We start from the raw sequence: 26,922 nt of genomic DNA on the forward strand, positions 1-26,922 counted from the left end.
TGTTAAGACTTGTCTTCAATGAATCAATGAACAGTCTCCACTCATCCGGATCGTGAACGATGTTGAGGGCTGCCATCACACCATTGATGTTGTTGCAGACTACAAAATCACCTTCCATGAAGAAGAATGGGACAAGATCCTTTTGACGGTCACAGAACATGGAAACCCTAACATCACCTGCCAGGAGATTCCACTGCTGAAGTCTGGAGCCCAACAGCTCTGCCTTACTCTTCGGTAGTTCCAAGTCCCTGACAAGGTCATTCAGTTCACCTTGTGTTATGAGATGTGGTTCAGAGGAGGAGGATGGGAGAAAATGTGGGTCTTGTGACATTGGTGGTTCAGGACCAGAAGTTTCTTCCTCTTCCTCGTCTGACTCAAGTGAGAGTGATTCTGGTGCATCAGGAACTGGCAGCCCTTCTCCGTGGGGTACTGGGCGTATAGCTGATGGAATGTTTGGATAATGCACAGTCCACTTTGTTGTCTTTGACACACCTTTCCCAACTGGAGGCACCATGCAGAAGTAACAATTGCTGGTATAATCTGTTGGCTCTCTCCAAATCATTGGCACTGCAAAAGGCATAGATTTCCTTTTCCTGTTGAACCGCTGGCGAAGATTTGTTGCACAAGTGTTGCAGCATGTGTGGGGCCCACCTCTTGTCCTGATCTCAAATTTTGCAGCCAAAATAAAAGTGATAGGCTTTCTTAACCATAGTGGTTATACTGCGCTTTTGTGATGCAAAAGTCACTTCACCACAAACATAGCAGAAGTTATCTGCACTGTTCACACAAGTACGAGCATCTCTGCTCACTTTGGCTAAACAGAAATGTGTCCCTTTGCAAAATCAAACACTGACAAATGAGAGCACGACACTATATGATTTCTAGAGCTGATATAGGGCAATTTGTTCAGCAGAGTGATGTAAGCTTCGTTATGATTGCATCATCCATGACTTCTAGGAATAACATGATGCAATTCATCTCATGTATGACGCAATACCAGCTTCAGATTGCATCATTCCTTGTTTTGCCTAAAAAGCAAGTACTGTCCAAACCCAGTCATAGATTTATTCATAGATCCAGTCAAAGATGTATTTTAGTCATTTCTGGTTTAAATTGAGATCCCTTCCCTTTATAACTCACTTATCCTCCGCCATTTGCAAGTCAAGGGTCGTATATACTGACCCAATAGCATATCTTGAAAACTAGAGCCAATCAACAATTTTAAGCATCATTTTCGTTCTCAGTGACCCAGAATTAGTAAAGTTTGACTACATTTATTTCAGAAGCATTTTGGCTGTAGAGCAGTGATAGTGGAAGAAAATTGTCACAATCGTATATATCAAAGGATACAATTTTAAAAAAATGAACATATGAAAAGGACAAATCAAATATGTGTTTATTTTTTTAAATTGTATCCTTTGGTATATATGGTTGTGACAATTTTCTTCCACTATTTGATCTGAGGAAGTGGGTCTGGCCCACGAAAGCTCATCACCTAATAAATCTTGTTAGTCTTTCAAGTGCTACATAGTCCTGTTTTTTGTTTCTGCTACACCAGACTAACACGGCTACATTTCTATCATTAAATCCTACTGTTTGTACTTAGTAAACAGAAGTGTTTTTATTATCGGGCCCAGTGTAAATAATTGTCACCTGGGGGAAAGCAACCATTGCACGTGTCTATTTCCTGGATAAAGGGAACTTATCTGATGAGGTTTAACTGTGTAAAATTTCTACATAGCGAAAGACGGATTTTAGGGGAGAGGGTTGATTTCTTGGGTGCTGGGCATTAGAACTGTGTCCTCTCAGAACTGAAGTGGTTCAGATGTCTGCATTTCTCTGCAAGGGGCAGTTATTCCAGCTCAGTGCCTTGAATGGGGGAAACTAGAGGACCTGGCCCAGCAGGACAGGGTGATGGGAAGCCCCAGAGAACAAGAAGGTGGGTCTCAGTGGCACAGTCAGTACGCTGCAGAACAATCCAAATGGGACTTCTTTGACCATCCACCATTATAGATGAGTTTGAACCAGATCCCACATTCAGATACTCCTGAGCTGTATGAACTTGGATCCAGAATGTGCAGCTTGAGTCACTCTCTAAATTCACAGCTACACACGTGGATATCGAGATCAAAGAGGAGTGACAAATTAAGTAGGCACTCTAATGCTTGAGGCTGGTCAAACGCTGACTTGACATGTGAACCCACCCATGAAATGAAGTATGGATTTTGGGTATGGCTTAATTTAAGGTTCTAATTTGTTGCTCTGGGACTGGAATACCATGCTATTAAACATTGTATAAATACCTAGATATAGCATGAAGTTTGCCCAGAAGAGGTTGCTGCCATCCAGTAGGCTCATAATTTATTCGTTACCAATAGGCTTGCAGTCAGTTTGTACAGTGCTGTCAAATACTGGGGTTCAAAATTTAGGAATGATTTTAGATCATATGCTGCTGTTTCAGTTTTCTAATGAGAAAGTGAAAAAGATTTCCACTACAGGAAACATTTACAAGCTTCAGTGCCTTCAAGAGAAGAATACGGGATAGTTCTAGGCTTGGAATCCTCTTGGAATGAAGACAAAGAAGTGCTTCTTCAGAATCTTTTTGCTAGAAATATGGTATCTAGTTTATTTGATAATCTGGTTTATTTAAATGGTGCCCATTACTTTTCTCCCTTTGCAAAACTCTATTTACCTTCATTTTAAATGTCTCTAGAGTTTAAAAACAAAAGTAGTTGAAGAGGTGGATATACATTTTTAACCAAGATAACCAAATGTGGCATTTTGAAATGTTTAGATTCTTGAGGATATGTACTTTATTTTCAGCAGCATATTTTTGTAAGTGAGTCATGTTGCTCTTCATGTTTTGTAAGTAACTTGAATGTCAGCTTACTAGTGCTAGAACAAGATACTTAAAAAAAATCTTGTTGGGGTTGAAAATCGGTCACCTACAGCATGTGTAATGGGTAAGAATGCTGTTTTATGAAACTTAATGGACCAAAATTTAATTGTTAAACTAGAGCAACTCCATTCACTAACTTTTAAGAATAGGATGTGGTTTTAACTACTGTAGCAGACATTTATGATATTTATTAAACATGCTGAGTTAAATAAAAGCTTTTGCTCTTGCACAGTAAAATGGTAAAAATATTTTACAGGAATGCACTCTTTGCCTTTTTGGTAGGATACATGAAGCCATTCCACTCTATATATAAACATGCTTCTGACCCCAAATCCTTCATATGAAAGAATGGAATTTTTACTGCACGTATTCCACTTTAACTGCTTTAGTTTATGGTTAAAATGATTGAAGGCAGTTTCAAAGGTGATCCGTTCAGGTAATGATCACATCCACCCCAGTGACATGACTCACCGCTGAATCTTACATCCTAATACCTAAACACTTGTCTCTTTCCATTACAGCATATAACCAACCACAGTGCTCTGGTCCAATTCTAAACAATTGCTTTCAAACTTTAAACCTAATCTCGGTGTGAGATCTTACTGACAGTGGGTCTTTTGTCTCTTAACAAAAGCTGAGAATGATTGTAAGAAATCATTGTAGTTGGTATTAGACAGAATCCATTAAAGAACGCTTGAGCAGGGAAGCAACTAACTGTACTAAAGGGCTGACTAGCAGGTATGGCTGGGCCCACCACACTGCAGATGGGGGACTGCTACAGACTGGCCAGGTTCTAGTTAATCGCTTAGTGGGTTACCCCTTTATATCTTTATTGCTGATCTGAACAATCCCTTTGCAACTGGACATGAAAATGCTGTAGATTTCATAGTGAGGTTGTTGCCTATTTTGTTGCTTCTGTGTGAGTGGAACGCATTTTCTGTTGGTCGTCCATTAAAGAATTGTAAGCTGTTAGCTGTACACTCAACTCTGAATTTGAATGTACATATAAACATTTGGGTTTTGTATTACAGTAATGATGATACTGGCTAGAATAGTCTGTCTACTACTGTCACAACTACATTACTTCCATTGATGTCTTGTGTAGCTATCTATTTATGTAGAACTAGCACATTTACCCAGCGTTGCTTGGGACCTTAAGGAGGGGCTTTAAGGCAGGAGGCTGGGGATGCAGGGGTGTAGGAATCAGGGTTGGGTGTGAGAAGGGGCTCAGGGCAGGGGACTGTATGTGCGTGCACACATAGGGTGGTTGGTGGTGGGACATAGCCTCTCCCCCCCCCCCCCCCAAGATTTGTGCCAGGGCTGGTTGCTCTTCCCCCTTCTTGTCCTTGTTGGGGATTGAGAACAGTGGATAGCTTGTCTGCCCCCTGCACTCCACAGCCAGAGTGAGAAATGCAACAAACTCTGCACTTTCTCCTCACTCCCTGATGAAGAACAGCCACCAATGTCCTTATATGAATCTGGGGGGCTTACCCCCCCTCCTCCTGAAAGGGCACATGGGGATTTGGAGGTTCAGATCTGGGACAGTCCTGGGGAGTAGCGGGGTAGTGGGGCACCCCTACCAGCCCCTTTCACCTGCCTGGTAATTGTCTCTTTTCTGTATGTTTTTGAGAGAAGCAATCCTATTCTAGGCACATCTCATTGTCCTGGCACAACCAAACCATATGTTGCTTTAAGTTATGATGCGAGGAAGCTATATACTGAATTTAAACAAACTCTCAAATATAGTAGATGTATGAAATTCAGCAGATGTGATACTTGTTATATTGAGAGAGAACAGCTATTGATCCTTATTTAGGTTTTACACACTGCCCCCAAACTTGCTTCTTTCCGAAAAGCCAGTTAAACTTATCCATAAAGCCCAAGGAAAAGAAAAACAGGGCCAGGCTGGCAACATGAGGGTGGGTTTAATTCTTTGCTGCCCTATTTTTTATTGGAGAACAAAACAGTCAAGCATAAGTCTAGATCAGTGTTTCTTAAACTTTTTAAGACCTAGGAACACCAAACAATTTTTTTGACAAACACCAATGAAAAGGGTTTAAGAAACCCTGCTCTAAATTCTCTGAGGTTGTAGTTGTAGGCATTTGGGATGGGAAGAGAGAGGAGAAACGCTGGGATATAATTTAATACATATTATATCATTTGACATAGTTCCCATGTCCCCTGCCCTGTTGATGGTGAGTAGGTTGCATTAGCTTTTCCTTGTGGTGTAAGATCTTTATGCAACTAAGAATGTGGGAGTCTGTTTAACAGATCAAAGTGGAATAGGACAGTGGATATATTTCATGTCTCCTGACTTCACTCCCATATTGTTAATCATGCATAAGGGCTTGGATAACTGAGGTCTAGGACAGAAAAGGGATATGCTAACTCTGTTTTGATGGTTTGTGTCTTGTTTGAGGATGTGCATAATAGTGGGCAGGGGACAGTGGAAGGTGGCAGGGGACAAGCTTTGGCTGCAGTGGCCCCCAAATTGAGCTAGATGCAGAGGTGCCTCCTCCGTGAGAGACTCTTGTCCTTTTCCTAGTCTGATAGCTAGGCAGCTCTGGTACTGAAGCTCTTCTTTTAGGAGCCTTCCACCAGAGATAGGGATCTGTGAATGAGTAGCAGCAACAGAAAGGGATATGTATGGACTCCATTTGACCCACTTGTATTCTTCGTTCTGTATCTCCCCTTCAGTAGCATAGGGTTGAGGATTAGCACAGATGCCCCACTAATCCATGCCTTTCCTCTTCCTTGAGAGTGGTGAACCCCATTGTGGTTTAAAGACCAGCTTTTTGCATTGGGAAACCTAAACTCCAAGTCATTCCTTCCCACTCCTCTTCTCCTGTCATCTCAACCCCATCTTAGCTCTCACTTCTTAGCTCTCCAAGACTGCACAAAGTACAGTACTCTGAGAAAATAATTGGTGAACCAGTATCAAGCCTTTTAAAGTCCTGCTAAACACTACAGCTAGATGCAGCCTTAATGTGTCATTCTCTCTTGGGCCTCCATTAATAATACCTCTACACTTTAATCCCCACCCAGTTTTAATTAATACAGTAAACATGTAGTGAGAACCTTAAAGGAAACAATTCTTGGGTGTGTTTTGCTGAGTATATCTTTTGCTGTATTTTCCAAGGCTGACCTCTTTGCAGCAATTCCTGTACATTACACCCAACCTTTTTATTTGTGTATTGTTTTGAAGTTATAACTTTGAACTCTCACTGACAGAAAAAGGTGTTCTAGGTTTGCTCTGTACTCCCGTCAAATTTCATGCATGGTTGCCAGTGAAATTAGTAACGTTCTAGTTAATTCCACATGGACATGATCATTATATTTACTGTAGGACAAAATAATTGCTTGTTCTCATGTCTATAAAAAGCATGAATTTAACCATTTGAACTGCAAGTTTGCCTTTAAATCCAGGAATTGAATCTGTTATTAGATGTCTTCTGTAAAAATCTTCTCTTTTTCAAACTCACCAACTCTTAATTTGCTCTGCATGACAGAAATATTCAAAGAGAATTTTTATATATTAGCAGTTTGCTTGCAGGCAAAATAGTCAAGATAGCAGAGAGGAAGAACATCAGATTCTTCTGCCAAATACCTGACCTATTTAAAATACATTGTGAGACTGGATATCATTCCCCTACTGTGGAACAAGTTTGCTGTTTCCTCCCCAGACTCCCTCCCACCCATCTCACTTGCTCAGGAACAACCATGCTGCAAGAGTGGGTGCTGTAATGCAACTAGAAGAAATGATATTAACAAAATAGACTCCACCCACTGAAATATCAAGGAATGTGATAAATGTACCGCTTTGAATTCAGTTCTGAACACCAATGTTCATTTCAAAGCTATCTTTTCCTTTCTGGACTACAAAGGGCATACTAGAATTGTACCTTTCCGTGGATAAAATAGGTACAATAAAGGACTACTTAATCAAATTGAGACTACATAACTGGGACTGAATAGTAAGTCCAGACAAATTTTAAATTAGAAATGAGGCACGTATTTTAACCTTGGCAAGCAGTACAACTAGTAAGGGAAATAGTGGATTCTCCATGTCCTGAAATCTTCAAGATTGGATGCCTTTCTGGAAGAGGATGTTTAGTGAAATACAAGTTATTGGGTTTAATACAGGAGTAAGTGGATTACATTCTGTGATGTGTCTTATACAGGTCAAAGTAGATTACCGTATGTGTTCTTCTGGTCTTAAAATCTATGAAGTCACACAGAACGCATATTTAAAAAATGTGTAGAAAGGTGGTACTTTGATGGAATGGAAACATGAAATGTGGCAAGATGAGAGCATGTGGCAGCCATTGCAAACAGAATATTAGAAGTTGCCTGTAAATTTACGTTGTTCTGTTGGTCTATATCTACAGGCAGTCCCCGGGTTACGTACAAGATACGGACTGTAGGTTTGTTCTTAAGTTGAATCTGTATGTAAGTCGGAACTGGCGTCCAGATTCAGCCGCTGCTGAAACTGACCGCCAGTTCTGACTTACATACAGATTCAACTTAAGAACCCCAAGTCAGCTGCTGCTGAAACTGATCAGCGGCTGATTCCAGGAAGCCTGGGGCAGAGCAACTCTGCCTCGGGCTTCCTGTAGTCAGCGCTGGTCAGTTTCAGCAGCGGCTGACTTGGGGACGCCTGGGGCAGAGCAGCTGGGGTGCTGCTGGGTTGCTCCAGTAGCACCGCTCCTCACTCCTTGGCGCTACTGGACCAACCCAGCAGCACCCCAGCTGCTCTGCCCCAGGTGTCCTGATTCAGCCACTGCTGAAACTGACCAGCAGAGGCTGAATCAGGACCTGGGGCAGAGGAGCTGGGGTGCTGCTGGGTTGGTCCAGTAGTGCCCAGAGCGGCGCTGCAGGACCAATCGGCAGCGCCCCAGTTGCTCTGCTCCAGGGTCCACAACAAAAGCCTGGTCTGCTGGGGGGGGCACACTAGCTGCGCGCCCCCCCCAGCAGATCAGGGACACGGGGAGCAGAGCCGCAGCGGCAGCGGGGTGCCGCGCCTCTGAGGCTTTGCTCTGGCAAAGTCTCAGAGGTGAGGGACCCCGCCACGGCTGCGGCTTCAGTCCCAGTGCCTGTGGTCTGCTGGGGACGGTCTCCAGCAGACCAGGGGCACCGGGAGCAGCTTACGAACGGGGCTTTCTCACCCCGGAGCTCGCAGGCAGCAATCCGCCACCTTGACCTCCGGGGCGAGAGAGCCCCGTTCGTAAGTGCGGATCCACGTAAGTCGGGGACTGCCTGTACTTTGTGAAGAGCCCCACCAGGGAAAATAAAGTTTGGAAATGGTAAAAGTATGAGAAATTGTGCACTAATTATCTCCATGGTAGAAGTTGGAGAACTAGTTCAAGGAACAAGATACATGAGCTTCTGTAGTAGCTGAAGACAATATGTATTGTCAGATTTGATAGCAAGATTGAAAGAGGACTTGCAATATGAAAGATTGTTGGCCATGACTTGTGTGGGGAGGGGAAATAAAACCTAAAATTGATGGCATTTTTGCTCCACTACTTCTGGCTTATGTAGGCTACACATCAGTCTCTAAAGACTCTTTGGTGGAAAGAGAGAATGGATTTGCCTTAAGGCTGCTTCCTATGGGTAAGACTGAATATGATTGAAGGTAGGTAAGAGCAACATGCTGTATAGGAGACAGATTATGACATATGAACTGTTAGATTGACTGTAATGTAAATGCTATGGCCATAGAACTCCGGTGTGTGAGGTGCTGTAGTTAGGTATCTTGAATCTAGGGACTACTTTGTATTTTTGTTTTACATTATGAGATCTGTTATTCTTTGAAATTTGTATTGTGCTGGTTTGTCTGCTGCTTTGAATGGTCACATGACATGACTCTCACAGGCGCTGTGTATGCCAAATGCTTTTGTCCTGACCAAAAACAGTGAGTGGTATGTGCATCTGAAATTTGGCAGGGACACCCATAGAAGATGAAAGTGCTGGACAGTTATGGGGAAATGAATTTGGAATGTTTTGGAGGGGCTTTACACCTTCCAACAGACAAAGGAAAGGTATTTGACAAAACCGCTTAGCAAGGGTTGGTTTTACATTTCTTGTTCACCTTGCATTTTCATTCAATTCAACCTTAGCAAATGTTGGTATAAAGACTGCAGGATATTGAGCTTCTAATAGCAGGAATCACCAACTGGGTAGTGAGTGGGAAGAGGGTAGAATGACTAAACTGAAATATCTTCCTACGCCCAGCACGTATATGCTGTGACCTGTTCACTGTAATTGATATGGCTGCAAATTCTTGTAGAACAGTCTAGAGCACAAAATGGATGTCATTCCCTAAATGGATTGAACCTGTGGGAGGACAGTATCCTCTTATCTAGGACACTTATAACAATGTGGTACTATGTCATATTTTCTATATGATTTATTATACCTTAGTCTACGACACCTGCTTAAATTGCTTTACTAAACAGGATTAAAGCAAGCAAGTATTAGTGCAACCAAAATGTTGATCTGAGTACTTTCATTGATGTTTAAATGATAGTTTGGTTTGCCAGCAATATCTGTGTATATGCAAACTGAGATCCATCTGAGTTCAGGTTTCTGTGCGAGTGTACCATGTTGTGTTAGTCTGTCCTCAGAGGTTTTTGTTCCATTGCTATCTTCTTGATTAGAACATGGAATCACTACAGTACTGTGTAGCACAGTGGGAGATACTTGATGAGCTTTTATAAGTGCTGCTTCTCTTTAATGTGCAGAATTGTGCTTACTTGTAGTTTGTGATTGAGCATATCGCAAAGGTGGATGATGAAATGAACTTTTTGCTTAGAAACAAAATGTCTTGGTAGGTAACTCGATATTTCTCAAGAACAATTAATGTTGGTTTTGTACAGACAATCCCAGTTTATGTGTATGGGGTGGGGAAGATTTCCCTTGTTCTGTTCCCTCCCAGCACTTGCTGCAAAACCCCCATTAAGTTGTGAGTAAGTCCACTGGTTATCCAGGATTGCTAACTTTCTAATCGCACAGAACCGAACATCCTTGCCCTGCTCCCTACCTCACACCTTTTCTAAGGTCCTGCTTCCACTTACTCAATCCCTTCCTTTCTCTATTGCTTGCTCTCCCCCAGCCTCACTCACTTTCACTGGGCTGGCTCAAGGGGTTGGGGAGCAAGAGGGAGTGAGGGGTCTAGTTTGAGGGTGGGGATGCAGGCTCTGAGGTAGAGCTGGGGATGAGAGGTTTGGGATGTGGGAATGGCTTCAGGGGTTAGGGCAGAGGGTTATGGACTCTGGGGTGGGGCTGGGAATGAGCGGTTTGAGGGGCAGGAATGAACTCTGGGCTGGAGCCAAGGGGTTTGGAGTTTGGGAGCAGGCTCAGGGCTCGATAGTGGATTGGGGTGTGACGTATGGGGCTGGGAGGGCTCTCTGGACTGGGGAAGGGGATTAGCGTGTGGGTGGAGGTTTGGGCTCCAGCCAGGCAGCTCTCATCTCAGATGGATCATGTTTGGGGGTGCAGTGGGGCTAAGTCCTGATTCTCCATGGCTCCTGGAAATGGCCACAATGTCTCTGTGCCTCTAGGGTCATGGGTGGCTAAGTGGCTCTGCACACTGCCCCATCTACAGGTGCCATCCCTGCAGTTCCCATTGGCCACAGTTCCTGGCCAATGGGCGCTATACAGCCAGTGTTCAGGATGGAGGCAGCATGGGGAGCTTCCCTCATTGCCCCTGCGCTTAGAAGGTACAGAGACATACCGGATGCTTTTGGGAGCCATGCAAAGCTAGGGCTAGCAGGGAACTTGCCTTGGCCCTGCTTTACTGCTGACTGAAATTTCAGTGGTCTGGCCAGTGATGCTAACAGGAGCCACCAGGGTCTCTCTTCGATTGTGTGTTCCACTAAAAAAACCAAAGGCTTGCCAACCCTATGGTTATCTCTGTATTGTACTTTTCTTTAAGGGAGCTAAATAAAAATAAACGGAGGCCAAAAAGTCTTCTCATTCTAGCTTCTGCATAAAAACCCTAAAGCTGCTGCTGAGTAACTATATTAAATGTTTCTAATATATAAATACTATAATTACATTTATTTTCTGAAGTTGTAAGAGTAAATTGCTAAATGAAAACGTATATTATAACCTGTCTTCAGAAACTATTTGATATTTAAGGTGGGTATTAAAATACTTAATCATGACAGTAAACAGTAATGCTGAATAAATGACTTATTTTAAGTTGTATATCACAAAGCTTAGTATTTCATTTTGCAGCTAATCTGATATAAAATTACATCTGTTTTGCAGGGGATGCTGTAGAAGGCCTTCGAGAAAATGATTACCTTGTGATTCATTCATGTCGGCAGTGGACAACAATTACAGCTCATAGTCTGGAGGAGGGTCATTATGTCATAGGGCCAAAGATAGAAATCCCTGTACATTATGCAGGTAAAGCTATTGTTGATTTTAAAAATCAACTATCAAAGAGAATGAATTGCCTGTCAATTACATTGGTCACTTCTTTGCTTGGCAGAGAGAAGCTAAATATCTGATGTTAGAGTAAATGTCTCAGAAGCTTATAACAATATCTGAGAACATAAAGCGGAACCGAAACCATACCCAAAGTTACTGCATTAGATTGAATGTATGTATTTACTTAGGGAGCACACTAGCAAATCATGTAGCTATTTAATAGGGTTGTCAGATGATGAAAAACAATAATAGCAATTAATCATGAGATGAAGAGTCATAATTACTTGATTAACAATACCAATTTAAATTATGCATGGAAGTTTCTCTGGAATGGTGGTTGAATTGTGAAGGGGCAATGCGAATGTTTAGAATACCTGCCATGCAAATACCTTACAACATCAGCTAAAACACTGCCTGTTTTTGCTTTCAGGTGACATTTTCAATAAGAAATGGTCAGCATTATCTCCCATAAATGCAAACAAATTTAATTGCATGAACAAGAATTAGGACAAAGTGGACGTGTAGGCACTAATATTTTACATTGCTTCGTTTTTTTTAGTGAGGTTACATAAAAATAATTCTGCATTTGTAAGTTGCACTTTCATGATTGAACACTCAGTACTTGTATGAAGTAAATTGAATAATACTCCTTTTTTGTTTCTTTTACATTGCAACTATTTCTAATCAAAAGTAATATAAAGTGAGCATTGTACACTGTGTTCTGCATTGTAATTACAATCAAAATATAGAAAAACATCCAAAATATTTATAATTTAAACTGGTATTCTGTTATTAACATTGTGATTAAAACTGCAATTCATTGTGACTTTTTAAATCTAGTTAATTTGTTTTGCATTAAATCGCTTGAGTTAACTGCAATTGACAGCCTAACTATTTAGTAAAATAGGGTGTCATTTTGGAGTATAATTAGCTGTCAGTAGTTTTCATGTGAGTTCATTAATAATTTCATGGTATTTTTGAATACTTTTTAATAGCACTACAAGTGGAATAGGACAGAGATAGTATAATGTTACGATCTTAAATCAGTTTGTGGCTCAGACTGTGGTACAGTACTATCATGTACACCTATCATGAAAATATGCAGCTAAGTGTAAAATGAATTCTAACTCAACTGCAGTACCTTCCTGCTACAGACAGTTGTCTGAACAAAATATGCTTTTTTACTGTTATATATAAATGTGGTATAAATCTGGGAAGTTAGATCGTGTGTAACTGAATAATCATGTAACCGCATGACATTTTACACGACTATGCAATAGTCCCTAGGAGCGGCAACCAGTGTGTTCCAAACCCACTCCCGGGAAGCCTCCTGCCACCCTGTGCTGCTGCCTCTGTATCAGAGGCAGCAGCACAGGGTGGCAGGTGGGAGCTGGTCCACAAGGGGAGCCAGTTGATAAACTGGCTTCCCGTGCAGAATGGCTCCTGCCTGTTGCCCTGTGCTGCTGCCTCTGATACAGAGGCAGCAGTGCACGGTAGTAGCAGCCCCTGTCTGCAGGGGGTCTGAGCTCCCTGTGGACAGGGCTGCTGCCGCAGAGTAGCTTCTATCTGCGGTGAACTCATGCCATGGGCGGGGGGGAGGGGGACGGAGATACAGGCAGGTGTTACTGTAGAGCTGGTGCTGGGGGAACCAGCTTCTAAGACAGCTCCCTCCAGCACCGGCTTCTGCCTGCCCCACTCCACTGGGTCTGTAGGAGGCCACAAGCGAGGGGGCAGTTGGGTCTGCAGAGCTGGCATGTGTGGGGAGTCTACTTGATACAGAGGCAGCAAGGGTGGGGGGGGGGGCGTTGTGTGCAGTTGGCAAAATTAACTGATACGCCCAGGCTTATCAGTTAAATATGCTGTCCTCTACACATTGACATCCCTAGTATAAATAATTAATATAATTTCTTAGTTATTTTCAGTGTGGCAGAAACTGTTTTGTTACAATTTTGTATTACCTGAGTATTTGCTGTCTTTGTTCCCCAATTGGATTGGATAACCTGTTTAGCATTTAAATATCATCTACCCTAGGAAGATGCATGAACACCTCTCTCTGAAGGGAAAAGTGGGGCACGGGCTGTGAAGTGGAATAGACAGCTTGGGTTACCAACACTAAAATGTAGGAAACAAAATTTGAGACCTATTTTCTTTCTTTTCCTATATTGTGGTTTGCCAGCTTTGGTTTTCCTATAACGGGGTTTGCCAGCTTTGTCCACATATTCATTCTGCTGATACCATTATTGGACCCAGCCAAGTGAGTTATAAGATCAAGAACACATATTCCTGCGCATCCAGAAATATAATCTATGCTATCATGTGCCGAAAGTGTCCGTCTGCTATGTACATTGGACAAACATCTCAGACACTTTGTCAAAGGATTAATGCCCACAAAACAGATATCAGACAAGATCACAAAGAGAAAACAGTTTCTTGCCACTTTAACCAGAAAGGACACTCTCTAAATGACTTAGCCACCTGCATTCTGCTACAAAGACCTTTTACATCTGCACTTGAAAGGGAATCCTCTGAACTGTCATTCATGTTAAAATTCGACACTTGCCAACAAGGACTTAACAAGAATTTGAACTTTCTCACCCATTACCAAGACAGTTTCCCCAATTATCACCTGTAATACCATTAACTCACAAACATCCCACTCTCCCTACCTTTAATATCAGCAATTCACAGACACTTACCTTCCTTCCTCCCCCTTCCCACCTGCCCCCCCGCATCCCCCTTCTGTTCTGCAATGTGATTTGTCCTTTTCATATTTGTTCATTTTTTTTAATTGTATCCTTTGGTATATATGGTTGTGACTACTTTCTTCCACTATTTGATCTGAGGAAGTGGGTCTGGCCCATGAAAGCTCATCATCTAATAAACCATCTTGTTAGTCTTTAAAGTGCTACATTGTCCTGCATTGTGTTTACTAGGTTATTGTCCTTTGTTAACACTGTATTTTTGGTTCGTTCTAATACTTAACAAGTGTAATCAAAGTTTACTTAGTTGTTTAAAAAGCTGGCTGGCTTTAAAGTAAAAAGTTTAATAAATATGAAAGACCTGCGGCAATGATATGCCTCGATGATGGGACTTACTCCTGTTTCTCCTTGGAGTTCAGAATCTTTGTTTAAAAAGCTACATTTATGTTTTTTAGAGTGAAGGCACATAACCATATTTCATAACATGGGCAGCATTAAACTCGTTTTAATATGAACAGTTTTTACTGTATGCATAGTAGCAGGAGTTTCCCTGCTTGAGCTGCAGTGCTTTGGCTAAATAAGCGCTTAGCTCTTTACATACTGAATGGTGTGTTTTAGAATCTTCAGTATGATCTCGGAAGACAGGGAACCTAAAATCAAACTAATTATTGGTACAAAAGAGTGCTGACATCTAAAGGGGTTTATAGAAGCATGATTGTTGCTAATGTTTTTTTTTTTTTTCAGTAATTGACTTATTTCCTGTTTTTTCTTGAAATATTGGTTTAATTAATTCTGAATATGAGATTGAGGGTTTGATTCTAATCTGTTACACTGGTATGAATCCAGAGTCACTCCTCCACCCTATGTAGTAACTCAAGATTTACATAAATGTCACTGAGATAAAAATCTGAAATAATTAGGCTATCTTCCAAGATCCCACAGAAGTCTAGTTTTACGTAAGGATTCCATTAGTATAGGATGTGGCTAATACCAACAAAAAATGTGTGCTTAGTATGCATAAGACACTTTGCTGCCAGTAAAGTAGAGCCCTGCAAATCCGCAGATATCCCCGGACCATCTTTGTGGATAGTGGAGTGGATGCAGACTCAAATGTGCAGGGCTCCATGGATCTGGAGCAAAGACAGATGCTCTCACAGGGCCAAGCCAAGCCATGCCTGGCCAAGTCCCAAATTGCTTTGGAGGCTCTTTGCCTCTTCCCAGTGCCCTCTGGGTGGCTTAGTGCTGCTGGGGACCCTCTGTAGCTTGGGTCACCAGCCCCCTTTGCAATGGAAGTGGCCACTTCTCTGCCCCCCACCTCCCCTCTGGGGCTATGAAACCAGGAATCGCATTCAGGAAAAAGGAAATCCGATTGCCAGCAGAACCTGGAGGGCTTTAAATAGGAATAAAAAGTCCACTGCCTGGGCTGGGAGCAACAGGAAGGGAGAGTGAGAGGTGAAGAGAGAGAAATGTAGAGAGTCAGTTCCTGGCAAGGGTTGGAGAGACTATGAAATGCCAAGAAACTGGGCTGCTTGGGGAGCAAAGGGATGAAAGTCAGTGAGGTAGGGGAGAAGCAGGAGTGGGCAAGAATACCCACAAGCCCATCCCTGTCCCCGCAGGGAAGACAGGCCCAAACAGCCGGGGTGCGGATGACTTCTAGCTGGGTTCTAGGGCAGCCCGCAGGGACTCCTCAGCCCTGTCCTGCCCCCTGTGAACTGCTCTTCCCCCTGCCTTCTCATGGCAGCAGGCCCCATACCCAGCAGGTACATGTTGAGCAGTAGTGTCTCAGGGCCCTACCAATTTTATGATCATGAAAGTCACAGACAGTGAAATCTGCCCGGCCCCTTGACATGTGATCTCCCCATGTTGTTAGAAGCCTGGGGCTCCTAGCTGTTAGTCTGGCTGGGCTGGGGAGAGATCAGCGTTGTCCTTCCCCTTCTTGGCCACTTTTTTGATGGGGAGATCAGATGCACCTTGAGATGTAGTGCAGAAATGATGGTGGCATTGGAGAAGCCAGAGAGCTAGGCTCCCAGCTTCCGACTGCCACCCTGCTTCCCATGAGGATCCTGCTGCCATTTGGGCTGTGGAGCCCTCTGTGCTTCTTCCTTCCAGTGGTTCCAGCCAGGGCTGGGGCTTCTTTCCCAGTGGCTGCAACCAGGGTAGCCTGAGCTCTTCCCCCTGCCTACCCACTTGCCAGCTCCTGTGCAGCTCTGGGAGCAGAGATTGGGGTTTTCTTCCCCTGTAGTTGGAGTTGGGTACGTCTGTTCCTGACAGCTGTAGCCAGGACTGCCCAGTTTCTGGGCTTCTGCCCACCCCTGCAGCTCTTGCCCTGGATCAGGATAGGAAGCTTGGGGCTTCCTCTCCCTCAGTGGCTCCAGCTAGGACTGGGTGCTGCTCCCAGAATCTGCAGTTAGGGGTAGCCTGGACTCTGGGCTCCACCCCCCCTCCCCCAGGTGGTTCAGGGAGTGGAGTTTAGGGCTTGTTTTCCCAGTGGCTCCTACTGGGCTCAGCTAGGGCTCAGGGCTTTTTCTGCCATGGCTCCTACTGAAACTCTGGGTGACTGGGTAGTAGGGGCTGCAGCCTCTGGGGCAACTTCCAAACCTGGGGCACCTGTTTTTCTCAGGAGCCCATAAATTGTTCTTTTCCACCCCCAGGAATCTACTCACGCCTTGCCCTGAATGCAGCACAGAAGTGAAGGTGTTTTTGAGGACCCCCACGCCTTGAGGGCTTTGCAACTCCCTCCCCTCACCACTTTCACCCTCTCTTCCCCCACCCCCTGCTGCCTCTTTTTCATGGAGGCAGCAGGGGGTGGAGGGGAAGAGGAGTGACTAATCAACTAGCCTGTTGACTATTAGCATTTGCTTATTGGATAGTCGACTAGTCCTTCATATCCCTAATGTCTGGTGTTTTTTTTTTTTTAAATAGTGTGGTGCTAAATACTACATCAATTTTGGACATCTAATGCTTGGTTGACTACTGTTATTTTTAATGAATGCTATAATTCTGAGCTCTTATGAATTGGGAACATGCAGTGTGAATTCCACATGAGCAATTTGATACTAGTTATGGTTAAAATTCTCCACAAGAACTATAGAGTTCCTTCAGTTGTTATAATGGTAATCTTTTTTTTTTAAAGGGATGGAGCAGGTTTTTTTTTTGGTCAAAATTACGGTAGCTTCCCTCATGATCTTTGAGTGGAACTGCAGAACAAAAGGGGGAATTGAAACTAATTTTATTCTCCTGCATGAGACCACCATTCCTATATGTAACATCTAATATTGAGCTAGCATTATTTTTTCTCCGTTCAAAATAAGGAACACACAGTCTTTAGAAAGTTAAATATTAATTTTTATTTCACCTAAAGCTTTTATTTTATCAGTCTGGAAAGGAATTATTGAATGTTGAATCCTGGGCGTAGCTCTACCATCTTGCTGACCATCACTTCATCGGTTTTTCCACTGCTTCTGTGTAAAAATTCTACTATGGATGCTGACAAGGTTAGGTTCTTGCTGCAGAGGAACAGTTCAGTATGGCACAGCTGTTAGTCTGTTAGTGTTCCCTTTTGAATACTGTTTCCAGTCTGCTTCTCTTTAGAGTAAAAGCTAAAGTTAATGTAGCGTCTAGTTCAATTTTCATATAATTAAAAAAAAATGGCTAATGTGATCTGGCTTCTAAAACAAAGGATAAGTCTTCACGTGCATGTTAAATGAAGGGTGGGTCAAAATTAACATTTTGATTGTGAGTCCTATCTTAATGTGTATGAGCAGAATCTGGCTTCATGAAAGTTTAAAGACATTACATTACTCGTAGTGGTGTTAATTTGCTGCCTAGTGTGTCTGTCCTATTCCAGGGTAATTGGTATTCGCCATTTTATTTAATAAAAAAAACCTATCAAGGAGGCACCCTGTTGTAAAATAGCTTTATAAATGTTTAAAATGCACCTAGTCGTACATATAAGCATTGAACAAATGGACATCTGTCTCTGTACTATCTTCAACTGATTGTATGAATTATGAATGGGCCAGGTTGGAGAAATTAATAACATCAGCTCAAGCAATGGCCTATAACATTCCGGATGTTAGTAAAAGGTAGTCATAAGCTCTTATTATCTTAGCTTGGTGTATAGGACTAAGGGAGCTCCATGATTACACTTTCCTTTTGAAACAAAAGGGACTCAGGAAATGGAAAGCAGACTGCAGTATGCTGCTACTTATAATCATTGATTACCTCCATCTCCCTCCCCATCTGTGTTGGTCCCTTGGGAGTTAGTTGGAAAGGTGAATGTTTTTATATAATGAATGATGGCTCCATAGACATTTTGATCATCAGTGTGATTTGACCCCAGTGTCTACACATAGGCACGTTACCTGGGCTTGAAAGGGAGTATGTAATACACTGCTTGCTGCATGTGCTCTTGTCCCGATCCACTAGCTATACAACCTACTAATATCTTGGAGTTCCTCTAGGTTTCTTTCCGCTCAAGAGGTATAGGCTTTTTGATGGTGATGATTCCAGATTCAGTCCTTGCTGATGACCACAGTGTTTCTGCGTGGGGTTGTAAGACATGCAAGTGCAATGAACTTTCTTAGAAAGTCCCTAGAAGTGGACACGTTACTTAGATGTGTCGTTCTGCGGGAATTACATGAGAAGCCAAGGGACTTCAGTAGAAGTAAAAATTGACAACACCATGGTTTCTTTAAATCTAACACAACAAAATTTTACAAAACAACAAAGATGGTGTTAGTATAATACAATGGATGAAGATATGAAATCATGAATGGTGTGTGGAGAAAGCGAATAAGGAAGTGTTATTTATAAGGATGTCAGTGTGTAGTCAACTACATGATTAACCGATAAGCCTTGGCTTATCGGTTAATGTTATTGACCACATGCACTTCTTCCCCGCCCTCCCCCCTTGCTACCTCTCTGTCAGATGCAGCAAGGGTGATGGGTGGGAGCAGGTGCTCGTGAGGAAATGGCTTTAAGAGGTTCCCCATGAGCGCAGGGGCAGATGACCGTTTTGCGGGGCCCCTCCCTTGCCACGGCGCATGTGCAGTGACACCATGCACTGTGATGCCACGGCGCATGCGCGGGGCTTTTTCAAGCGCAGAGCCCGGGGCGGCCGCCCCATTTGCCCTGCCCTATATCCGCTCCTGCCCATGAGCCCTAGATTGGCCTGCCCCCCCCCCATCCCCACGCTACTGATTTTGAGGGGGGCAGGCTGGAGCAGATACATGCAGGGAACTGCCTTTTAAGCAGGCTCCCCATGTGTGCCGGCTCTACAGACCTGCCTGCCCTCTCCCCCCTTTGCTGCCTCCTACAGAGGCAGTGAGGAGGGATAGGCAAGAGCTAGCGCTGGGGAGGAGCCGGCTTAAAAGCTTGTTCTCCCCCAGCCTTATCTCTACTGTGCAGGGGGTGGGGGTGGGCAGAGCTGCAGTGTTCCAGAGCTGGCTCAAACCAGGACTGCTTAGTCCCAGCTCATGCTGCCCCTGGAAACTACCCCCCCTGCAGCTCTGCACTTTGAATGTAGAAAGAGCCTCCACAAGCCAGGACTCAGCTGGGCTGCCCGTCCGCCCAGAGCAGCCTCTGCCTATGGCCAGTCTGGGCCACTGTGGACAGGGGCTGCTGCTGGAGCAGCCTCCCTCCCCCCCACCGCGCTGGAGGGAAGGCAGTACTGCAGAGATGCTGCTGGGAGGGAACAGGCTTTTAAGCCGGCTCTCTCCCTGCCCCCCCTGCTACTTCTGATACAAAGGCAGCAAGCGGGAGACTATAAGTAGTTGACTAGTTGCTTACATCCCTACTGTCCACGGGGGTCTGAGCTCCTTGCAGACAGGGGCTGCTGCCAGACCAGGCCATGGCTGATAGAGGCTGCTCCATGGGAGGTGGGTCAGCTTCTGTCTGCAGGGAGCTTGGACCCCCCCATAGGCCAGCCTCTGTGGATGGCTAGCCCAGGCCACCACAGACAGTTGCTTGTCTGCGGTGGGCCCTGTCCTCTCCCCTCCGGTAGCAGCCCCTATTTGTGGGGAGCTTGGACCCCCTGTGGACAGGGTCTGTCCACAGGGAGGTTGGACCTCTGCAGACATGGGCTGTTGGCATCTGTGCTGCTGCCTCTGTATCAGAGGCAGCAGCATGGGGTCACAGGCAGCCAGTCTGTGTGGGGATATGGTTTTTAAATGGGCTCCCCTTCTGGACTGGCTCCTGCCTGCCACCCTGCACTGCTGTCTCTGATACAAAGGCAGCAGCGCGGGATGACGGCTTTCAAATAGTTGTTTAACCGCTAAGATTTCATGCGGTTACACGACTATTCAATTACACGATATCTAACATCCCTAGTTATTTACCCCTTCCCATAACACACAAACTTGAGTAGCCCACCCTGTGAGGTTAATAGACAGGTTTAAAACAAATAGAAAGAAGCATGTCGTCATACAACACAGTCAATCTATGGAACTGATTGCCAACGGACATTGTGAAAACCAAAAGTATAACTGTTTAAAAAAGAGCTAGATAAATTCATGGAGGATAGGTCCATCAATGGCAGTCAGTCAAGATGGTCAGGGATACAACCTTCTCCTCTAGGTGTCCTAAGCTTCTGACAGCTGGAAGCTGGGACTGGATGATGGGTATTTGACCTCTTCAGTTCATTCCCTCTGAAACATCTGGTACTGGTTACTGTCAGACAGGACACTGGGCTATCTTACACCATTCTTAAAATAAACCCAATGTGGCCATTCTTAAAAAAGATGAAAAAATGGGGGAAGAGAAGTGTATATTGAAGACAAACAAGTTTAATGCAACTGGAGTTTCATTTCCCCAGTGATCTGTTTGCTCTACTCTTTTCCTGTGGACTTCCCCAAGTCCAATCTTGCAGAACATGAGCGATAGGGTTTTAAATATATATAAACAGAAGGTCTTAATTCTCTTGTACCTCAATGGCTGGTTGCTTACCTCATTTGTTCTTGTGACTGCCACGTTGGATGAGTTTCCTCAGAGCAAGAGCACAGTTCCGAAGGAAGATATAAAGCAGCATGTTTTACAGACTAAACCTTTTTTACAATTCTCTCTCTCAGCCTGAGGGAGAGATCTCCTTCCATATATGAATACACAGAAGGCAGCTATGGTGTAACTAGTAAAGAAAGCACTTTCTAATTTTTTTAAATAAAAGAACATCACATTCCAGGGTGTGTGAGATGTATTTTTGGGTGTTGGAAACATTCTGCTTTTGACGTCATGTCTCAAAGCACAGCGGAGGTGTGCAGTTATTGCACTGTAATAACACATGCCCTGTCCTGTTTCTTACCTACGCATTTTGAGAGCTATCCGAGTGTGTCTTTCAAGCAAAGCAATGATAGAAACTTTTAAAATTGTGTCATGTGAGTCTGACAGGTGAGGCAGCTGGGATGAATAAGTCAGAAATCTCTTTGCTGGTTTAGTAGGATGTTATTGTGTGTAGCTTCCAACACTTGTTAATACTAGTTTGATTTGCCAATCATGACGCAATGCCCCATAGGCTTGTGTTGCTCATTTGCGTCTTGCTAAAGAGGAGGAGGAGGAGGAGGATGGCTAAAGGCTCTCTCATGAGTGAACTTGCCCTTCCAGTTGTGAAGCTGAAGAGCTCCTTGTGTCTACAAAGTGTTTTAAAAAATCATGGTGGCAAATCTCAGAGCCTGGGTCTACAGCAGAGGTCCGCAAACATGGGGTGCGCCTCCCTGGAGTCTGTATGCGAAGAAACCTCTGGGGGTGCGCCAAGGCCAGCCCCTACACGGAGCAGGGAAGAGAGCAACACTCAGCCCGTCCCTGTCCCCAGTCACGTCCCAATCTCCTGCCCTCCCAATCTCCTGCCCTATCTCCAACCTCGGCATGGCTTGCTCCTACTCTTGCCATCAGTTTAAAAACTTCTTTCACTTTTCCAGCATGCTAGCTCTTGTATATAACATACTTTGCATCACTAAAATTAAGTTGGTGGGAAATAATGTTACCTGAGAACCAGGTAATGGTAGAATGTATTTCATATAATGTTTCTTTAGAAAGCCCCCTGATCTAGGTAGCTTGTTGGAGCTGTTCTATAATGAGAATTTAGTGATCAATAAAATACTTGGAGAAGTAAGGATGACAAACTCTTGTCCTCCTTTACTTCCACACTCGCATGATTGTAGTCTTAATTCTTCATATTAAAGTTAGAGATGAAAGCTGGGAGTTCCATCTGGATTTTAAAAGCAATCCTCTATGGAAAGCAGATTAAGTTTTCTAATGAAAGCCTTCAGTTCCTCAAATCTAAATTTTCTTTTGGGGTGGGTAGAAAGAGACTCAGGCCACAAATTTAGTTTTCTTATTGCAGAAGATAACTAGCCAAGTATGGAGTTTGTGTCCAATACAGCATCATCTTCCTGGTTCTTCAGGCAACTCTGGTGCCTCTGCTGTTGTGCTAGCTTTGAATTTGCAGCTGGATGAAAGTGTATTATGGTCTTAAGGCATGAAGAGAGAACAGGTTCATGGCTATTTTTAAGCATCCTAAGGCTATAGTGTGCTTTGTATAGTTTTTCCTTAATTAAGGTGATTAACTTAGAGTTAGATATGTATGTAAGCACTGCTAATGTTAGAAAAAAGACTATCTGTATTCTTCCTGAACCTGAGTACAGTGTAAAATTAAGAGATGAACAAGTGGTAATGAAGGAATGGGTTACACTAGGACAGGGGTGGGCAATGATTTTTAAAAGACGCCCACTTCATAAATTTCTAAAGTGGCCTCCCCCCTTTCACAGCGACCTGGAGCCACGAGACTTCTTGTGCTCCCCTGCACACAGACTCTGATTGACCTAGGGGTAGGGAAGTGCATGAAGTCATTGTTCCTCTCTCCTCCTCCCTCCTGGTGCCTAGAGAGAATCACCAGCTGTTTTAAAACAGTTGGCAGTTCCCTCTAGGTGCCACAGTGGGAGGAAACAAAGGAAATTGTGACAATGATTCCCCTCGATATTCCTCATTTAAGTGGTTCAGAAGTCATTCTTCTGTGACACTCATCCACTGTAGAGAGAGAGAAACATTTTGGGATGTTCCTCCCATCCCTTTCTTTAGACATGTCAATAAGCTTCCATTTGAGAATCCATGCTATATGCAGTAGCTCATTATATTATATCTTGATTGGTCATTAGCTTCAGCTCTGCCAAGTTAAGTCTCATTAATAATCTCAGGAGAAACTAGAGAATGAAATAATTACACAGAAGTATATTTCCTTAAGATGTAAATACATTATGGTGAGGTGAACATAAGAACGGCCATACGTAATCAGACCAAAGGTCCATCTAGCCCAGTATCTTGTCTGCCGACAATGGCCAATGTCAGGTGTCCCAGAGGGAGTGAACTCAACAGGTAATACTCAAATGATCCCTCTCCTGTCACCCATTCCCAGCTTCTGACAAACAAGCGATGGGCAACATTTCTACTTATCCTGGCTAATAAGTATTTATGGACCTAACCGCTGTGAATTTGTCTAGTTCTTTTTTAATTCTGTAATAGTTTTCGCCTTCACAACCTCCTCTTGGCAAGGAGTTCCACCTGTTGACTGTGCACTGTGTGAATAAATGCCTCCTTTGTTTGTTTTAAACATTCTGCTTATTCATTTCATTTGGTGACCCCCTACTTCATGTGTAATGGGAGCAAGTAAGTAATTTTTCCTTATCTTTCTCCAGACTGGTCATGATTTTATAGACCTCTATCATATCCACCCTTTATCTTTTCTTTTCTAAAATGAAAAGTCCCAGTTTTATTAATCTCTCCTCATATTCCCTCTTCTGAGCTTTTTCCAGTGGCAACATATTTTGTTTGAGATTAATACTGCATGCAGATGCATGTGTACCATGGATTTATATAGAGGCAATAAGACATTCTCTCTCATATTCTCAATCCCTTTTTAAACGATTCCTAACATTCTTTTTGCTTTTTTTGACTGCTGTTGAACATTGAGTGGATGTTTCCAGAGAACTATCCACAATTCATATATATATTTCTCACACACACACACACACACACACACACACACACACACACACACACACACACACACACACACACACACACCATGATTTTGTCCCCATCATTTTATTTTATACATATATTTGGGATTTCTGTTTTCCAGTATGCATTACTTAGCATTTGTCACCATTGAAATTCATCTGTCATTTTGTTGCCTAGTCATTTAGTTTCGTGAGATCCTTTTGAAGCTCTACACAGTCTGCTTTGGGCTTAACTATCTTGTGCAGTTTATTATCATCTGCAAATTTGGCTACTTCACAGTTTACCCATTCTCTGGATCATTTCTGAAAGAAGCTCATTTATAAAGAAATACTTCCTGAAAAGTACTAATATCTGCAACAGTGGACCAGATTATTGGAAACAAGGATGAAACTCTTATGTGGGGAAAAAAATGCTGTGGCTTCTAAAACTTGTCAAGTCTGACAGGATCAAAACACAATTTTCTTTAACCTGAGTTTTAATTGTTTATGGAGAGTAATGCTAAAATCCCAAACTTTATGTTTCTAGTGCATTTAAATGTCCTTCCTATATTTTCCCCTCTTCCCTTCTCTGCCCATTCTCCCTCCCTCAGAAGTGCTTACATGTGTGTATTTGAATAGTTTTTTCCCCCATGCTGCATAAACTGTCTGCTAATTTGCTGCCCCATAACTTTAGTTAAGGAGCATAGTGCAGATATTCGTCACTCAACACGCAATGCCACTAAATGAAGCACATTACATATGAAATACACTAGAACTTGCATCTAGAAGCGGAGTCTGACCTGGCTAGAGCTTCAGAAAATCTTAAATGGATAGTTCTTTAAAAATTCCTATTTTTTTAACTTGTTTATGGAAAAGTGGAGAATTTGGGATATTTCTGTATTATTTCTGAGTAATATGTGTCTAACTTTTTACCAGAAAAACAAAATACCGGACATTGCACATGTCCTGTATTTTCTGAATTTTTTTTACTGGACAGAAGGCACAAAAACTGGACTGTTCGGTAGAATACCGGATACCTGGCAACCCTAAGCACAGGTTGTAGGAGGATCTCAGTTTCTTCCTCTCTTTGACTGATGCTGGAAGGGCTTGCTGTATTTCCCAGCACAGGAGAAGGCTGAATGGAACATAGTGAAAACTTGCAGGGAAACAGTATCATTTGGCATGATTTCTGCATGCCACTGTCCTTTCTTTTAATCCATTTCTCTGACTACAGTGTTCTCCTCACTATTAAGTAATACTGTGTTTTGAAAAGGCTGAGCTGTCACTGTGTTTGGCGCTCCTAAGAGAAAAGACTCCTGCCAAGCCAAATGGGCACTGCAAAAGAAGCCATAGTGAGAAATCTCATGTTGAGGCCTAGCGACATGGTCTAAGAGTGGAAGAGTTGAGGGACTTGCCTCAAGCCCTCTATCACTAGAAGGGTGCACTCACAAGAGACTGCAGAGTACAACAGGGCATACCTAGTAATCCATGACGGAAGCATTTAGGATGAGAAGTAGGGTTGCTATGTGGTATTAAACAGTTACACCTAGCTGTGGCTGTGTTTGTTGGCGAAGTGATCCCTATTACATGGTATCAGATTTCTTTGTGAAGCACTTCGGTGTCCTTCAGGAGGACGGTTGCTATAGAAATGAGAGCTTTATATTTATAGAAAAACGTGGCTATGAAAATAGAATGAACAAAGACCGTTTGAATTCAGAACTGGTGGACTAAAGATGGAGGTAATGTCCTGTATCAGGGTGTAATAATAAACATACTGGCCTGATAACAATCTGAATGTATAACTGTCAGTGTCGGTCAAAAATCCTTTTTGTAAAGAATGTTTAATGATACATTTCGCGTTGCAGAAGCAGGGCTTATATCTGTGACTCAGTCCCTGTGCCTCTGCAACTTCACTTATTTCAGTGGGACCCCATCCAGGCATGAGGGTCTGTTCATGCTGCTAGAATTTCAGGATCAGGGCCATCATCTTTAAGCTTGTAACATTCTCAATATATTTAATCACTGTGGTTCAATTTAAGCGTTGTGATATCTTTTCAACACAGAGTTGTTTGCTAAGCTGTACTTATGGTTAAAACTGCAGACTGGAATTAGTTTCTTCCAGAAAAAAGAGACATATGGCAAGCAAATGGCCTGTGTAAATGAGCCTCCCACTCAGCAGTTGGCTGCTCATACAGTTTGTGTGTGGCGCAGTGCTAAAAACGTTTCTGACTGCCAGAAAATTCTTATGACCTTTCAGGTTTTGGAAAAAAAATAGACTAAACTGTAACAGTATAATAAAAGTACAGATATGCTTATGTAGAAGAAGCTAAATCAAGAAAAAATGTGGTAAAACTTAGTTTGCGGATTGGGTAAATGTCAAGTTCTTTTCCTCTTGATGGAGGTAAGATACCCACAGTTGTTATGTGGTATCTTTACAGCAGGGGTGGGGAACCTTTTTTGAGTCAGGGGGTGCTGACCCACATTAAAATCAGTTGGGCTGGGAGCAGCAGGGATTGAAGTGCCAGTGTGAGCTCCCCCATCCTGGGGAAGGAGCCCTGAGCCCCAGGGGTTAGATCCAGGCAAGCTTAGGTTCCCCACTCCTGCATTACAGCACGGCTGCTTATATTAGAAATCCTATAAATAAGTAACATAATACCCCAACAGTATTTCCAAGGTTTTGAAAATATCATGTGGACACTAAAAATATCTTAAAATGTTAACTTCTGAAAGACCTTTGCATAGAGTATGAAATGCTTGTTGGCCAAATTCTGCTCTTGATCACAATTGTGCAATTCAGTGTTAGATGACAAATTTGCATGGGTATAAACAAAAGCAAAAAAAATGGCCCTACATATATTACAAACACGGTTTCTCACTACAACTTGGAGAGTCCAAATAA

At 43.0% G+C, this 26,922-nt stretch overlaps 1 protein-coding gene across 7 annotated transcripts in view; it reads left to right on the forward strand.

Moving 5' to 3' along the window:
* Positions 1-26,922, forward strand: part of GAREM1 (GRB2 associated regulator of MAPK1 subtype 1) — a 143,266-nt gene that overhangs the window by 23,211 nt on the left and 93,133 nt on the right. For 6 of the 7 annotated variants that reach the window (XM_075920763.1, XM_075920762.1, XM_075920761.1 and 3 more), the window contains exon 2: positions 11,174-11,314. The exons of the other annotated variant lie outside the window; for it this stretch is intronic. In XM_075920763.1, the coding sequence (XP_075776878.1) occupies positions 11,174-11,314 (141 nt within the window). The remainder of the gene's footprint in view (positions 1-11,173; positions 11,315-26,922) is intronic. 7 annotated transcript variants of the gene reach the window in all.

The sequence above is a fragment of the Pelodiscus sinensis genome, chromosome 2, assembly GCF_049634645.1.
Source record: "Pelodiscus sinensis isolate JC-2024 chromosome 2, ASM4963464v1, whole genome shotgun sequence".
In the NCBI taxonomy this organism is placed as follows: domain Eukaryota; kingdom Metazoa; phylum Chordata; order Testudines; family Trionychidae; genus Pelodiscus; species Pelodiscus sinensis.